The sequence below is a fragment of the Tympanuchus pallidicinctus genome, unplaced genomic scaffold, assembly GCF_026119805.1.
Source record: "Tympanuchus pallidicinctus isolate F22 unplaced genomic scaffold, pur_lepc_1.0 scaffold3, whole genome shotgun sequence".
Lineage (NCBI taxonomy): Eukaryota > Metazoa > Chordata > Aves > Galliformes > Phasianidae > Tympanuchus > Tympanuchus pallidicinctus.
In genome coordinates this window covers 15,680,248-15,697,753 of record NW_026294747.1, presented here as the reverse complement: position 1 = coordinate 15,697,753, position 17,506 = coordinate 15,680,248, and the positions used below count along the sequence as shown (strand labels likewise).

General features: G+C 41.2%; 1 protein-coding gene across 3 annotated transcripts in view; it reads right to left on the bottom strand.

The window, feature by feature from the left end:
- LRP5 (LDL receptor related protein 5) overlaps positions 1 to 17,506 on the bottom strand; it is a 129,161-nt gene that overhangs the window by 93,071 nt on the left and 18,584 nt on the right. For all 3 annotated transcript variants that reach the window (XM_052694914.1, XM_052694916.1, XM_052694917.1), the window contains exon 2: positions 4,077 to 4,473. In XM_052694914.1, the coding sequence (XP_052550874.1) occupies positions 4,077 to 4,473 (397 nt within the window). The remainder of the gene's footprint in view (positions 1 to 4,076; positions 4,474 to 17,506) is intronic.

Here is a 17,506-nt window from a genome sequence, read left to right as displayed (position 1 = left end):
ACCCTCATTAAATTAAGCAATTCTGGAATTTGTCGTTTTAACAGCTCCATGGAGGCTGATTTTAATAGACCATAACAGAGAAAAATTGGTTAATTATAAAGGATACATGTATCTTCATTTTCACAGGCTATTTAAGGCTTACATTGCTTTGAAGCATTGGATTGATACATAAATCAAACAGGATAAACACTAAAAATGTCTGCCACAAGTTAAAGCCAATGAAGTTGTTTCATACCAAGCTGCTGCTCCCAGTGGGGAAAAAAAAATCCTTGCAGACTGAATTAACTGCTCAGGAAAGCAGCACCAGCAAGTCAAGAAATTTATCTGTGCAAAAATCAGAACTGTCATTCTCTCCTCATCTGAAGTAATTATGATCAAAACCAGAGCGCTGCAAGGTGACTCTCTCACCTGCAGACATCTACCATTTTGGCAAATCAGTTTTGCTCCTGATGTGTCACGCCATTCCACAGCGACCGTTCACACTTGCACGCTTTCCCTGGAGGATTAAATTCAAAGTAATTAGAAAACAGACAAGTCCTCCAAGGAGGAAAGAGGTTTTTGCAGGACCTATGGAAGGGTAAAACCGAGGTATGGTGATGCCCAGCACACACCAGGCAGCTAATGTGAGGCAACTTCATGTGCTGACACTGGATACTTAATCTTTCAGTGTGGTTCCTGAAACCAAATACTGAACAGTGAGCTGAATGCAGTACAACTCCAGGGCAGTGGGAAGCAAGCCTGAAACAACGTCTTCTATTGTTACACACACTGGACTTTGTGTATGTTGAAGAAATACTGCACATCTGTTCTGTGCAGAGTATTGCCCTTCAAAGCCATGTAAAATTAACCACTCCTGTATCCTCCTCTCTTTCCAAGCACAAAGATTAGATTTACAGAAGTAAAACTTCACCGACAGCACTGATGACTGCTATAAAGGCTTTTCATTACACTGTACCAGACACACTTTCTTTCACCATTGTTTTTATCCAGTTTTTACTAAGAACAGTACTTTAGCATTTAACCTAGTTTAGGAGTAATATGCTACCAGAAATCCCCAATTAATCCCATCAGTTTTTCAAAGCAGTCAAAGATCACCTAATAAGGCATGAAATGCATCACCGTGACTAATATGTAAGCTACCTTAAAGAAAACAATCAAAAGGTAAAGAACTGGATCCACTTACAAAAAGTCAGCCAGACACTACAGAATCATACAATATCCTGAGTTGGAAGGATCACCGAGTTCAACCCCAGGCTCCACAAAGGACCACCCAAAAGTCAAACTCCATGTTTGAATGCGGTGTCCAAATGCTCCTTGAACTGTGGCAGCTTGGGGCCATGACCATGGCTCTGGGAAGTCTATTCCATGCCCACTGCCCTCTGGTGAAGAACTGAGAGTACAGATGACCATACTGGCTGCCAGGGCACACTGCTGGCTCACATAAAACTTGCCATCAAGCAGAATCCAAGATCCCCTCCTGTGGGGCTCCTCTCCAGCTTCATGTCCCCTAGTTTGTATCTATAGCCAAGGCTGCCCCATCCCAAGGGCAAAATCCAGCACTTGCTCTCGTTAAACATCACGTAACTGGCAATTGCCCAGCCCTCCAATTTGTCAAGACCTCTCTGCAAGGCCTCTCTACCCTCAAGGGAGTCAACAATCCCTCCTAATTTAGTATCCTTCACAAACCTACTTTATATACTTTCAAATATATTACCAAAGTCATTGGTGAAAACGCTGAAAAGAACAGTCCCTGAAATGGAGCCCTGTGGAACCCCACCAGTGACTGGCTGCCAGCCTTGTGTTTACACAACATTTACAACAGCCATTTGTGCCCAAACCATCGGCCAACTGTTCACACGCTGCACTCTGCTTTTGTCTGTGTTGGACGTTTTGTCCAGAAGGATATTGTGAGAAACAGTAAACTATAGTAAACTTTGCTAAAAATCTGAGAAGACTGTATCAACTGGCTTCCCTTAGGCAACTAAGTGGGTCATAAAAGGAGATTAAGTTTGTTAAACAGGGCCTTCCCCCTCATGAACCTGGACAGGCTGTGATCAATGACTGCACTTTCAGACGTTTTTCAGTAAGCAATCTTTTCAGAAGAATGTTTTCCCTAATTCTGCCAGGCACCAAAGTGACACTGACAGGACTATTATTACCAAAGTCTTCTTTCTTGCCCAGCTCGAAAACTAGGACAACATTTGACAGTTTCCAGTTTATTGAGACCTCTCCAGATTCCAAAGACTGTTGAAAAATAATCGAGAGACATCTCACAATGACATCAGCCAACTCCTTCAGTACCCTGGCACGAATCCCATCACGCTCCATAGACTTGTATGCATCCAGCTGGAACAGCAAGTCCCACACAAGTTCAGGGTTTCTATCACCTATGTGATATCCCAACTAATGGCTGACAAGCTGAAGTCACCCATAAGGACAAGGGCATTTGATCTGGAGGTATCTCTGAATTCTTTAGAGAATAATTCATCAGCATCACCATCCCAACTGGGTGGCCTAAACTCAAGCAATAGGTTTACATTAAATTTGTTGACCCTTGTAGGTCAATTCTTCCCTTTTCTCCTTTCACCTGAAGGCAAGAGTAGCAGAAGCGAAGTGAGGATTTAAGAGGATAAGATCCCCCTTGAAAGTCCTGCAATCCAACATAGTCACTCCACTTTTCCTCTTACTGATTATAACTTCTCTTTCTACCAGTTACCTGGGAAATACAAGCAGTTCCAGCACTTGGCCTGTCAACAGCACTAAGGATTTTATTTCTCTGGGTACACATAGTTTCACTCAGTACCTGTGCGTCTTTCATATACTAATCATAAATGTATCCATAATTGCTTCCATGCATCTGGAAAGCATTATGCAGGGATCATTGCAAAAATAAACTCTCAGAGTTCCAGTCTGCAGTACAGCAGTTGCTAATACAGTGATCACACTGCTTAGTTTCAGTTTTCACTTCTCACACACCTGAAGAAGAGGCTTCCTCCAGAAAATGCCCATCTTTGGCAGTGATTTCCATTTTGCCAATATACAATAATATCACTCTACATTTGTGGTTTATCCTTAGCCCTTGTATTAACTCATCCTCTTACAAGAGGATGGGCTTGATGAAAATGTCAGCTGATGTTAGATTTTCTTAAAGATAAAAAACCTAACCACACATACCGAAGATGAGGAAGATAAAGAAACTTCTTAGAAAAAGTACAAATGACAGTACATTGAAAACAAATAGCCTTGCTTGTGAGCTCTGCTGCTCCTCCACCATATACAGTATGACTTCTTTGAGCAGCAGGGGACACTTGCAGTGCTAGCATAGCAGACTTCCAGACATCACTGCAATTAATACGGGGCACAAAGTGAACAACATCAGCACTACTTGTGCATACAGTAGCAAACAGCACATGTGCAGAAATGGAGGTAGTGAAAAGAGCAAAGCTATAAAGAAACACCAGTACTTTCAAGAGCACTACGAGCACATGGTCAGCCACAGTGACTCATCCAGCCTGTTCTCTTATTACATCCCAACCTGGTTGTCTTAGAGCACAAGGAGCCCCTGACATTACCTGGGTTCTTTCAGTTGCCAGAGTAAACATAATTGTTCAAAAATCACCACTTAAAAATATCCTGGTTTCATTCACCAGAGCATAGCTAGAGAGAATTTCTATTTTGACTCATAGAGATATACACACCTTGCTGACTAGACACATTAGACATCCCATATCAAATGAAAATTAACTTACCAGACAAGACAACCGAGGGAATAACAATAAAAAAGGCTTGAAAAATTAATTGCTTTTCAGAAGTGTAATGAATACGCTAGGCAATCATACCAAACGAGTATTTGACTTGGCACCTAAGAGCAGCTATATTTTTCTTTTTGGCTCTGGGCTGTCATTTCTTGCCACAAAATATTTAAGTTTAAACATATGTTCAGTTATAGATCTTGAGAAAAATACCTTGGGAAAATGTAAACTAAAACAAAAGACCGTGTTCCTTTCCCAGAACTAAAAAACCAACATAAATCACCACCGTATCCATTTAAGCATTTAAGTCAAATTAATATTTACCCATGAGCTGGATCCAAAGCTATTGCCCTGGGCTGATCAAGGTCTTGCCAGAAGAGGACTTTTCTAGATGTTCCATTGAGATTAGCGACTTCTATCCTATTGGTTTCTGAATCTGTCCAGTAAAGTTTTTTCCCAATCCAATCACATGCCAGGCCATCCGGGGAAACCAGACCAGAAATGATGACATTCTGCACCACATTCCCAGTTTGGTTAATATAAGTTTGCTTGATGGCTTCTTCGCTCACATCTGTCCAGAAAACGATGCCTTGCGAATACTGGAAGTCAACCGCAGCAGCATCCTCTAAACCACTGACCACCACAGTGGACTCCAGCTTTGTGCCTCCAGCATCCACGAGTCGAACATCCCGACGGTTGGCAAAAAGCAGGAAGGGAGATGCTACAGAAGAAAAAACAAAAACATATCAGTATTATTGGCATCTACAGACGTTAGAGTGCCGAGTATAAATACATCAACAGGTCAGGCACTACAGCAGAAGCAGCAAGGAAGAGAAAAATGCACAACACCCATAACCTATTGCTTCTATTCATCAGAAAAAGAAGTAGAAGACAGGGATGAGCAGACCCCATTTCCTACCCACAACAGGGCCTTCAGACAGAGGCCCTTTGACAATTCAGGACAGACTAATTTAGAACTCATTCTTACGTATTAGCAGGTAAGTTGAGCATTTAAGTAAGTAGAGACCAACAGGCAAGGTATTTCTAGTGTTAATATTGACATCTTGTCTATACAGAAAAACAAAAACAAACCCAAAACTCTTTGCTGCTGTACACACACTCCCCAATTAAACTGCGAGTGCCCCAAATCACGTGGTATGGGTTCTCCTCACGAGAACCAAGGTTTATTCACGACCAAGGTTTAGAACAAATTCTTCATGTTTTAAAGCTTCTCACAATGTTCTCACAGAAGACAAGTCCTGATGCCTTTTTAGTAGCAGGTTGGAAGCTAGCCGTTCTAGGTACCACAGACTGAAATGCTTGTACCAAGTGCCTACCAAGCCTCTCCCACCCCACAGAGTATTACAAAACTCTAGGAAAGGGAGAACAAAAGCGATGGGGAGTGAGGTAAAGGGTAGATTTTGGCAAGGGCATGATTCAACCCCACTATGTCACTAATCCCAATTATGCCATTGTGCCAGGCATGGCTGCATACACCAGCAGCTGTTTAGGAGAATGCCAGCATTCAGAAAAAGCCACTAGCTGCTGGAAGGAATGGAGCTCCCTCAGCCTCTCTGCAGATGGCTGAAGCCTGGTAGGGATTGTATGCCACGAAATTTCTATTTGCCCTTGTTGTTTTTTTCACCCTGAACCCCAGTATCCTTCCCCACTCCATCCCAATTCTTCTACATCAAACAGCAGTGGCTGGAGGCCTCCATCAGCTGACTGCTTACTCTTGATTCACGTGCCATCATTTTAACCAATGCTTCTGCTTCCAGAGTACATCCACCAGAGTTGCATAAGCTTGCCACTCACACAGAGCAGCAATGGCAGACACGTTATTTCATCTTCTGTGGCTTCAAGCCTGTGACATAAATACCTCTGGTTTCAAATTCACATTACTGAATCTAATAGATGAGGATTAGCTCTTGATATTGTCTTTCAGATTTAGATCCTCCCGTCCTTTAAAAAGAAGGCACTTCAACAAGCTCTGAGTCGCACGTCTGTGATGCAGGCAGCCCATCACACACAACTGCTTTTCCCATAAACTCTGGTTCCACGTGCATTGGAGAATACACGCCACTGCACAGGCCTGAGTGAAGCACATTCGTGGCAGCAATTCATGTATTTACGTGCAGGCCAAGGGCCTCAGTTAGAACCTGCAACTCAACATCAAATGAAATTAAAAACATGCATAAAAACTCAGCCTTTTACTAATGTTCTGCATGGCCTTTTTCCCCCCCCAAGCCAGGAAAGAGGTGGCTTTACTTTTCTGTTTTGGAGGAAGTCTATACTGATGAAAGTAATTAGGAAAATTTAAATCAGCTGCTGGTTTTGGTGAGAGTCTTGGATAGCAAAGACACGGGCAATTGTTAACACGAATGTTTCAATGACAATGCCTCTTGTTTTTTTTTCCCCCTCCTTACAGCATTTGTAACTCAGAAGTTTACATAGCTTGAAGATCATTATTTGTTAAGAAACAAAGTTCTGGTAACATTCCCATCTCATTTCCTAACTTGCCACGTCCTTCCCTCTGCCATTTTTAAAAGCGCCAGTGATATCATGAAAACCCAACAGGTTAGTAGTTATTGAAACCAGAAGAAAAAACATTTAGAATGCAAAATGCTTGGTTTCCTCTCTGCAACTCATTGTTTCCCCAAAGCTATGTCTATTTTAAGTGGCACTATACCAAACCGTCTGAACACTTGGAAAGTTTGATGTTAGCACACTCTGTTTAAGTCCCAAGTTCTTTGGGGCAAAGAATTTTTCATTTGTGCATAATTGCCTTACCAAGCTTGTCCCATATCCAGCCAAAGACTAAATGCATAAAAAGTCTACAGACAAGACATATATTGTCCCCACAACGTTTTAAGGAATACGAAGGGACAAGTTCTCATGTAGACATTTCGACACCAAAGCCATTATAAACACTGCTACAATGGAAAAAGCAACCTGAAACATCAAGTCCAATAAACAGCAGAGGAACTCAACAGCTTCTTAACTAAAGATCAGACATGAACAATGTCTAATCCAATCAGTATCAATATTATCCCAGTTCCCCATCACTTTCAAGAAATTTCTTCCCCACTGATGCACACAGCAGGACAACAGCATACAGATAACACATTAACTACTGTGCTGACTGTCACTTCTGTGCTTTGGAGTTGTCCTGATTGAAGAACGGATGCATTGTGTTCCCTACGAACACCCAGCAGGGAAATTGTACTGACCTGCTTGCAATTGTGTTAAGATTTTACTGCATTTGCACACTGACGTAAACTGATCGATTACTGAAAGATGCACAGAGTTCATCCTTTCTGAGAACAAATGAGAATTTCATTTCCTTCAGGGAAGAATAAACAAATACATTTGACAGATTTTGCCAGTTATATTCACTTCTCCACTCCTTCTCACTATCCCGTTTTATTCTGACCACATTTTGCAGATCTCATCACACAGTCCTATTAGAGTACTGCTGTCACAGAGACAAAAAATATAAAATATATAAAAAATAAAAGCAGTTATTTAAAAAAAAAAAAAAAAAAAAAAAAAAAAAAAAAAAAAAAAAAAAAAAAAAAAAGGAACACTGCTTACAATGCTTGTTGCTTGTAATGCTGCTGCTGAAGAAATAGAAGCTCTCCCAACTTGACCAACCACAGGTCATCTTGACCAAAGTCAGAAGACAGGCTAAATGTGTTTCCACAGCTTTGCATTTCTTGCCTTAGGTAAGAACTCTGAGTCAGCTGCAGGTGACAGCTCACAAGCAGGCGAAGGCAGCTTTGTTAACTCTACATCAGCATCAAGCAAATACAACCTCTGAAATAACAAAAGTTCACAGAATTTTGCAAACTTCCAACTTTCTCAGAGACCAAGCAGTAAATCTGCAAGGAGCAACCAAAGTAGACAAGATTCCAAGAAAGACAAGTAAGACAATTATTTTTATACATATCATTACAGCCAAGGGCTGGGCTCCTTTGGGTAGCCAAACACACCGACTTTTCTGCTCAGAGATGGGGGACAGAGAGGAATTTGCTCCACACCTCAGCTCAGGCCCCTAATATGTTAGCAAGTGCTTCAGAGCAGCTTGTTTCACAGAATAACCAACTCAACAGCTTAACAATTCCAAAGATACACTCATTCTCAGTATTATTCTAGCCTTTTTTTTCCCCAGACATTAGAATGAGAAACCAAAGAAAGCTCAAAAAGCAACAGAACTAATTATGCTGACCAAATACTTAATTTGCTATGCCATCACCAAACCACCTACCACCCTGTAGATTCAAGATCATCCCACCAACACATGGCAAACAATAATTTTCAGTTCCACCTGTGCGTAGAACAGAAGGTTCATCTCCAGGAGTGTGAAAACCAACCTCGACTCATCCTGTCTTACTAACACACACGAGTCCTTGAAGGACTCGAAGATTCCCCCATGATAGGGGGGCTGGAACTAGCTGGTCCTTGAGGTCCCCTTCAACCCAAACCATTCTATGATTTCATCTTCATAAGTCTACTGTAAAACTCTCAACAGAGCAAACTGGAAAGCCAGTTAATAACAATTTCTGTTCTTACTACCGTCTCCAACTTCTTCACCCCATAAACTCAGTCATGTTTATTCTGTTGAACCACCAGTGCATTTCTACAGAAGTCTGAGTGGAAGCAGTAATTTATAAACATTGACACCACAGGCTGTATACAAAATCCATATGTGGTCAGCTCATTTTGCATCCCACTCCAGGCTCTTTGAAACCTCTTTTTACTAAGGGACAGTGGGGAAAGGGAGAGACATGATGAGGACTCCGAAGACTAACAACTTTGACTAGCGCTGACCTTCAAATGAACTCATCTGTGCTAAACAACAAGACGCAAGAAACCTTGCTTGAGAAATTATTTCACAGCTAGCAAGTCCCAAGGGTCTCAAAGGAATGCTGAGTTCTATGTTCTATTTTCATCAGCAATGCTCCTGACAACTGCAAATTGCCTGAAAAAGGAAACCAACTTCTATTTTGAAAAGAGAAAAAGAATAAACATTACGATGATGAACGTGAAGGACAAGCTGTTTACATACAGCCTATTACAACCCAAATGAAAAGGCAAAATTTTTACGTAGATGGCAAAAAAAAAGTTGTCCTCTCTTTCAGTAAATCTAGAACAGTTCATATTTTGCCATAATAGGCAATATTTAAAACTTCCATACATAGTTGCAGCTCATAATCCTCTGATAAAGCAAAAAGAGAACCTGAAGTCCCATGAAATATCAAACAAAATGTACATAGATAACAACCTAAACTGCTACAGTTTATGTACAGATGTATAGCAATTCTACAATCACACAATAGCTGTAGAACATCATTCTAGAAAGATACTATACTCAACAAACATCGTTTTGCTAGTGATCTGCTAATTGGAAAACACACCCTTGCGTTTATGACAGAGCTATTTACATGCAAGAATATTGCACAAGAGGGTGAAAATACAGCTTCCCATCAGTTCATTAACCAGTCTGAAAACAGTCCTCAGCAGCCTGAGTAGGGATCAAGCCTGGGCTCAATTTCCAGCTTTGCTACAGATCTTCTGAATGCTCTTGGCAAACCTCCTGTCCTCTGTGTTAGGTAGATTTAACTATGGAATCAGAATAGTTTTTACCTGCACCACAAAAGATGTCCAGTGCATACAAAAAAACAGAGGAATTATGGTCCTACTATACAATTCATTTGGTTGATCACTATACACATGTGAGTTTTAGCAATCTATAACAGCTCCCCTACCTATATCCTTTTCTTACTAAGTGATAGGACAAAGGGGAATGGCTTTAAACTCAAATACTGAAAACTTAGGCTGGATGTTAGCAGGCAAGAGGGCAGTGAGGCCCTGGCACAGCTGCCCAGAAGGGTTGTGGATGCCCCATCCCTGGAGGTGCTCCAGGCTGGGCTGGATGGGTCCATGGGCAGCCCAATCTGGTGGGGGGCAGCCCAGCCCAGGGCAGTGGAACTGGGTGGGCTTTAAAGTCCCCTCCAACCCAAGCCATTGTACGAGTCTGCGAAAAAAAATGGCAATTGCACTTCAATTGTGACCTTCAGAAATAGCTGTTGGTTCAGTAATAGTTCTGAAAACCAGTTTGACACTTATTTACGTATTAAGACAAAGATGATCATTAAGAATTGATAGCAAAGTACATCACCAGTTTGCTGCAAAGATCCAGTAGTTCTATTAGGACAGGCTGAGGCTATCCAGTTTTAAATAGCCATATTTATATCGTTGTTTTGTACTTGTTGACATGCCTACATTTTGTCTGCATTCCCTTACAATTGAAGAAGACATGACAATTCCAGGCACGTGCACAGTTCTTCCTCGTGAAAACACTGAAGGAGCAAAACCCTATGTATAGCACAAGGGAAAAGCCTTGCTTAACCTTTCTTCAAACACTTAACTGGGCTAAAGGTCATGGAAAGGCTCGGCTGTGCTTTTAACACAAGTGACCAAGGATCTGAGAGCCTGGCTTACAACACAGAACCAAGGTCTCACTTTAAGAAGTATACTAACTAACACAGCTACACAAAATAACAGCATGGGCAACAGCTTAGATTTTAAATATTCTATCAATTCTTAGCAGGACAAGCGCACAGGAGACCTCTGTGGTTAAGCCGTCTGTAGTGCTGGACAGGGAGAAGAGTATATAATTCTTGCAGCAGTCAATGTCCCAAACCACAAAAACACTCATTACCATGGAACAAAAACAACCCCCACACCCGCTGCCACAGGCACACAAGATGGCAAAAACAAACACGTCAAAACTTTTGCACCCAAGTGTGTACAGTCTTAAGGAAACACTACGAGGGGATACAGGGCCAGCATGCATGCATCAACTTTCTAGACTTAAAAACAGCTGCTGTATAGAGACAGCATGTAAGTAGGGTCACACCAGCTCTAAAGCCAACAGATAAACATCAGTTCTAGAGGACAAACTGCTCTGGAGGCCTTTCAGTATCTAAAGGGGGGCCTATAGGAAGGAAGGGGACAGGTTCTCTAGCAGGGGCTGCTGCGATAGGACAAGGGGAAATGGCTGCAAACTAAAAGAGGGAGATTTAGACCAGATATAAGGAAGAAGTTTCTTACAATAAAGGCGGTGAGGCACTGGCACAGGTTATCCAGAGAGGTGGTGGATGTTCTGTCCCTGGAGACACCCAAGGTCAGGCTGATTTAGTGTAAGTGTCCCTGTTTATTGCAGAGGTGTTGGACCAGGTGGTCTTCAAGGCTCCCTTCCATCTCAGCATAGAATCACATAATTGTTTAAGTGATCCCTCTTCTTTTTCAGCTCTAATTCTTCTGGAACACACGGAAACTAGACCTCTGATACGAAGCATAAGCCTGCTTCCAAACATTCAGCGAAGGAAGTTATTCCACATGCCATCACCCTTTGGAGTGTTATCCCTATTTTTCATGGGGTAGCTCAAGGGGTGAGAGACAGCAGCTGGTGACAGCAGGAAGCTCATGTGCACAGAGGCTACTAGAACCATAAAAAAAAAAAAAACAACACTACTACCAACAACACAACAGGGAAGAAGGTAAAAAAGGAGAAACACTCATGCGTGGAAGAGAAAAGATGAGAACCAAAAGTTTTGCCAACCCCACCTCTTCAAATAAATCCAGCACCTAGCTAAGCAAGAAGTGAGTGGCATATACAAATCCCACAAAGTCACCAGTTGATTTTACTCTTTTAATGCAGTTGTTATATATTCCTCAAGAAAAAAAAAATAGTTTCTCTTCCGTAAAAACCCCAAGCTCTGTATTCCGAACCCCAGTTCTTTTTGCTGGCAGCTGCTGTTGCTGCAGAGAATCTGAAATCCATTGATCACCAACTTCAAAAAGATAGATTAAATGTTGATCTTCCTGTACACACTGCACATATTCAATCCGAGTTTAAACATGCCAGACACAGTCCAAAGAATAGAGGACTGCGACTTTCATCCTCAAAACCCATTATTCTAGATAAGGTGAATTCCTACTGTAATTACTAAATGAAAGAATATTGCTGCTGCAACACAGAGGTAGTTGGGAGCAGTTTGTCAAGGTGGCTCAAAACCAGGGCTCCTCAGTTCTACTCCCACATTTACCACCTCAGCGGACTTAGGCAGGTGCTTCAGCAGCATGCGCCTTGCTTCATTTGTAAAAAAATTAACTAAATTAAAAGAAAAAAAATAATCACCCTCTACAAACTTACCCTTCGTTCAGCTGTTAATCGTCCCAGGAGGTTGTCAGGAAGCCAAGCTAATGCTTGTTCACAAGGCACTTCCAGCAGAAGGCTCCACAACGCGCTACGCCTTTCATCCCTGCCACCAACACCTCTGTGAGTCAGGGAGTGAGTGTGTGGGTCCATGAGCTGCAAGGGCTGTGCTGTGCTCTTCAGAGACAGACAGCTTCAATTCCCACTTCAACAGGAAGATGCACTCCTTTGCCCATACCCTGCTCCTCTAACCATCTAGGTAAATCCATTTGACACTAATGCCCTTCTCCTTTAGAATTAATTTATTTTCAAGTGTGATTGAGGTCTGAAACTCAGGGTGTTATTTTAAACCACCAAGAATATCCCATACTTACACACAAAGCAGGTAGCAGACATCAAGCGTTTCTGTAACTTCTTTAAAAGCCTATGCACTCAGTTGTTTGCATGGTCACGCTAGGCCTAAGGCAGTGCAAAGCAATCCAATCCAGACTAGCACCCCAAAATACAAACCTATTTGATACCAGTTTTATTTATATATGTTAAGTAGTATATTGAGTATCACTGCTAAACACTAGAAGACATCTAGGACCTTAGCCATCTATTTGCCATTAGGCTGCAATGAGAGGCTGCTCATCCACCAACACACCTCCAAGAAGTAAAACAGCTTTAGGTACACATATGTTGCAGGAAAGGCTTACACAAATAACCCACAATCTTAAAGGACATCTAGTTTTGTAGCAGCAAGTTGCAAAGGGCACTCAGAAAAGGGTAAACAAAAGGTTTAGTGGGTTCAGAAAAGCCATGAACAATTGAAGAGAGTTTGTTGTCTGCGCTGAGGAGGCAGGGAGAAAAAGATGAGCAAAGTAACACCCAAAGCAGTGAAAGCTTTTAGGAGAGGATGAAGATCATGTACTCTCAGTGACAGAATAAAGGGCACGAAGACATTATGCCTGTCCAGGCTTTGCTTTTTTTCTCAGCACGGATGGGGTGCAGAGAAAAAACATGCACCAAAGATACGAGAATGTGCTACAAAAGCTTAGAATTGCCTGCAAGAGGTGATGTCTGAATGAAGTTGGATAACCATTCCTCAGAAACAATTTTTGTACAACCATTCCTCACCCCAGCAAAGGAGTTTCATCTGCGTGCCCTGAAGCACTCAACAACAAGGAAAAACACAAACTTATCCCAGTAATGTCACAGCCACACCACTGCTCCTCTCAGCCACTCAAGACCAATGCATTCAGTACATTTACCAAACATTAACATTCAAATATTATGATAACATACCAAGATAAATTGCTAGCCAGCTTTTGTTGTTTGATGCTTTTTAAATAAACAACAAGATGCTGGTGTTTTGTTTTGTGTTTCTTTTTAAAGACCTTGTGATATTTTCTGCATTGTGCAGGATTCTCCCCCCAAAAACAGCAGCGTTTTATGAAGACGAGACTGAATTTAATGTTGATTTTGTTTGGCAACCTCTGGCTTGTTACTGCTAACATCACAATTCACAGCTAAATATGGTGCTGTGATTATATGTGATTTCATCTCAACTGGCCTGAATTAGTTCACCTCCCCTGGATGAAAGGCATGAAAGGATTTTTCTGAACAAATCTAAAGCCACCTTTAATTTCCTCCCCCCCCTTTCCCCCCCCTTTTTTTTTTCTTTATTCTTTTCTCATTCCTTCTTTGAAACTTTGGATTGGTTCAGATTCCCCGGGAGGGTAAGAAGCGTTTTGAAACTTTCCGACAGCACACTCTGAACTTATTCATTGTTTTCTCTTGCTTCCACCATTAATTACGTTACCTACTTCAAGTAAAAAGCTTTCACATACCAGAGAAGGCAAACCACTGAATTTGGTGGGCATAATCCAGCATGCTCCCACCTCTGCAGAGGCTGGAGACAAGCCCTCTGTGTGCCTTTAAGATCATTTTCCTATGGACATATTTTCAAGGGGGGGTTCCTCAAACTTTTCTTTCTTTTCCCACAGACCACCCATTAAGCACACCACATGCACTGCCCTCCTGGTGCACAAGGCAATAGCTCTCAGACTGTCCTTAATATCCCTGTTGCAAATACTGAAATTAGTTACACGGAACAGCACATTTCATCATCTCCGAGCAGAGTTCAGCAGCTGGGAAGGAGGACAGCCAAGCCCATGCGAGCAGCCAACACGGCACGGACCACCAAGCAGCACACAGAACGTGTTTAGAGAGCTGCTGGATAACTAAACAAAAAAATTGAGTATCAGCAGAGATTTAGGGAAACGTAGATGAAGCCGCTCAGACATGCATTAGACAAGACCTGCAAGCACTTCAGCTGTTTTATTTAGAGGAGAACACAATTCACTGGAAAAGAAAGCAATTTTCATCTGGTCTGTTTCGTTAAAAAAGAGGAAATTTCTAAACATTATTGCAAAACTCCTGGCTCTCGGCTATCTCTCTGTATGTAATGCACAACTGGTATTCAGCCAAACAGTTGTGAGGACTGCAATCTCATGCAATTCTGTCTAGCTAATGTTAAACAGATAATATCTCTGCAGACTGAACCTCCACCTCTTCCTGACCTCAGGTTTCCCATCTGTGCGTTCTACAGAGGTTAAAATAGCCATAGGATTTTTCAGTTTCAACATAGCAAAAAGCAAACAACAAGTTCACAACAGCTTGTTTATTCTCCTGAGGGTTCTGCTGCAACTTGTGATTTTAAGTGTAGCATTTCTGAAGAAGTACAATGTACATGACAGTTTTAAAGCAAATATGGTATCTATCTGGGATCAGGACAAGTTTCTTCCAAGCGGGAATTAATAGGAAGCTCTGAAAACTACCACTGTGAAAGCACACACTGCTCAAAAGTCAACTGCTGAGTTTGGTACTGGTTAGATTTCAACCTGCATTGAGTTCCAAGGGCGTTTGAACTGAAAACTACCATCAAATTTCAGTGATGAACGCCAAACATTCACTGAAAATCCCAGCATAAATACAGACAGCAAATCCCAGACCTTTCACAACCCAGTGTTGATGAACAAAAGCTTTTTAATGAGAATACATTGGCATCTCTACTGTAGCACCAGCTAAAGTACGTATTAAATGAAAACCTAATGCAACATTAAAGGCTTTCTCCACCTCCTGCAGGAGTAAAGCAAACCTCTCTGTGTCACCATAGGTATATTTAAGGCACAAAGCCACCTGTAAAGGTCCTTCTTGCATTTTGAGCAGAGATTAGCTCTCATGTGCATCTGTAGGAAAACCTGCCTATGTTGACAGGAGAAAACACACAGAAGATGGGCAACCAAGGGCAAGGCCTCTCCCACCAAGCCACATGGCTTCCAGCTTCCTCTCCTGCCTATTACAGACCCCAGCATGCCCAGAACTTGTTTCCAAGTCTCAGTGCCACCCTCTCACCTCAGCCATGTTTCTCACAACATCCATGTTTGGGCTTTACCCATGGCTATGTATCACAGGAAAAAACAGACACCAACAAATCAATTAATAACCATGAGATCACACTTAGAATTAGTCACCTGCAAACAAATAAAAAATAAAAAAATAAAAATCTTAAATAGCTCCTATTTAACTTTTTTTTTTTTTTTTTTTTTTTTTTTTTTTTTTTTTTTTTTTAAGGTTCCAAGGCCCCACTTTTCTACTTTCTCCCAGATTTTCTTCAGTTTTGAATATCTAGATGTTCAACACCTATTTCAAGAAAATAAGTAAGGTATTCTGGGGCCGAATTCCTGAACACACAACCAACAAAAATAGTTACAAAGAGACTGATACAATCTGCCTTCTTTTGAATATAACCTACAGGCACTCAAATTTGGAGAGCCAGCTTGATGCTGGAGGTACATGAATGACAACTGTTTTTCTTGAAACATCCTTAAATGCAACATTTTTGAGACACTTAGCGCAGACACTACTTTATGTTTCCTCAGCCAGGCTGGAGAGCGTAGCTTGCAACTTTACTGCTCTCTATTACAGACCCTTTGGCTGCTCATAGAAGGAGAAAGACTGGAAGAGACCTCTAACATCATCTAGTCCAACCATCAACCCATGACCAAGAAGCCCATTACACCATGTTCCTAAGTACCACAACTCTATGGTTCACAAACACCTCCAGGGACAGTGACTCCACAATCTGTGGAAACAGCTGTATGCAACAGCATTACGGCACCTCTCACAACCAACTGAAACACTCATAGTTCACAAAGTCAGCAACAATTTAAGCCTGAGATTTAATTTAGGGGCTAAAAAAAAAAAAAAAAAAAAAAAAAAAAAAAGCAAACCAAGCATTTTTCAAAATTCTATACAGCAAACATGCACATCATGCATTTTTACAGTCCTTCTACACCTACTGAATTTGGCAATGCAAAACCTCATGCAACACAATGAGTAGGTTCCCTCCTTTGCCCTCTCCACTGCTTCGTTTGCAAGACAACTTTTAGATCTCTACTATAGATTAACAACCAAATGAAATAAACTTCACAATTGCAAAACTATTCTGTGCGTTCTTTCAATTACAGCAAGATAAATGGGCATGATTCAACACCTTCTCAAAAAGCATAAATTGGAGGTACTAAGAAGAATTGATAATCCCACCTAGACGATGAAAATCTTAAGAACTGATGCCTTTTTTAATCTAAGGAACACTGGAAGCATACTTCTTCTCCATTTGCTATGACCATTTTAACACAAAATTAAGTCAGATTTTTAATTTTTTTTCAGACTCTTGGCAAACTTTTGGCAACAAGCTGAAGAAGCATTAGAGAATCTGTGTTCAAAATTTCATTTCCAGCCATTTCTGACCAGATGTTGAAGAAAAAGCTAGGTTTTCAGGGGTGTCATGACTTTGCCTCCACAACACTCAATTACAATCAGACTTATAGAATAATACAGAAGACAGCAGAAAAAAAAAAAAAATTCCTTCATGTCGTTCCAGCAGGACAAACACTGGCCTCACAGAGGAAAAGAAAAAGAACCATAAGGAATGTATTTAGTTAATCAACGTTCTTGGCTGAGGCAGAATCATCTCCAGCAAGGAGTGATTTACAAAGCTCCGAGTAGATTGCAGTATGTGTGCACTACATTAGAGGAAGCAAATTAAGTATTATCCATGATATAAATACAAGCACAGTACTGCAGTTTTCATTATCTTAAATAACCCTTTTCACTTCATCTTGCATTCACTCTCCTTCCCAACAAGCAATCACCAAAACAAACAAAAATTGAGTATTTGACTACAAGACAGCCTTCTGATTTGCACAAAAGTCAAAAGTCCTTACCACAACCTGCCACCCAAACCTTCTCCCTATTCCTACCTTCTAAAGCACAGCACCATGTGTCAGGTTTCCCTTAACAAGATGGTTCTACTTGGGAAGGTGTTTTAGCTGTTAAAAGATCAATAAGTCATATTGTAGAACTTACATTTGAGTCTGACATGACTATACTTTTGTTGCAACAAAAAGCATTTGCCACCAGTTCAATCTTGAACATGTTACTTCCAAGCAGTTTTATATTAGATTTTCAAGGACGCATATCA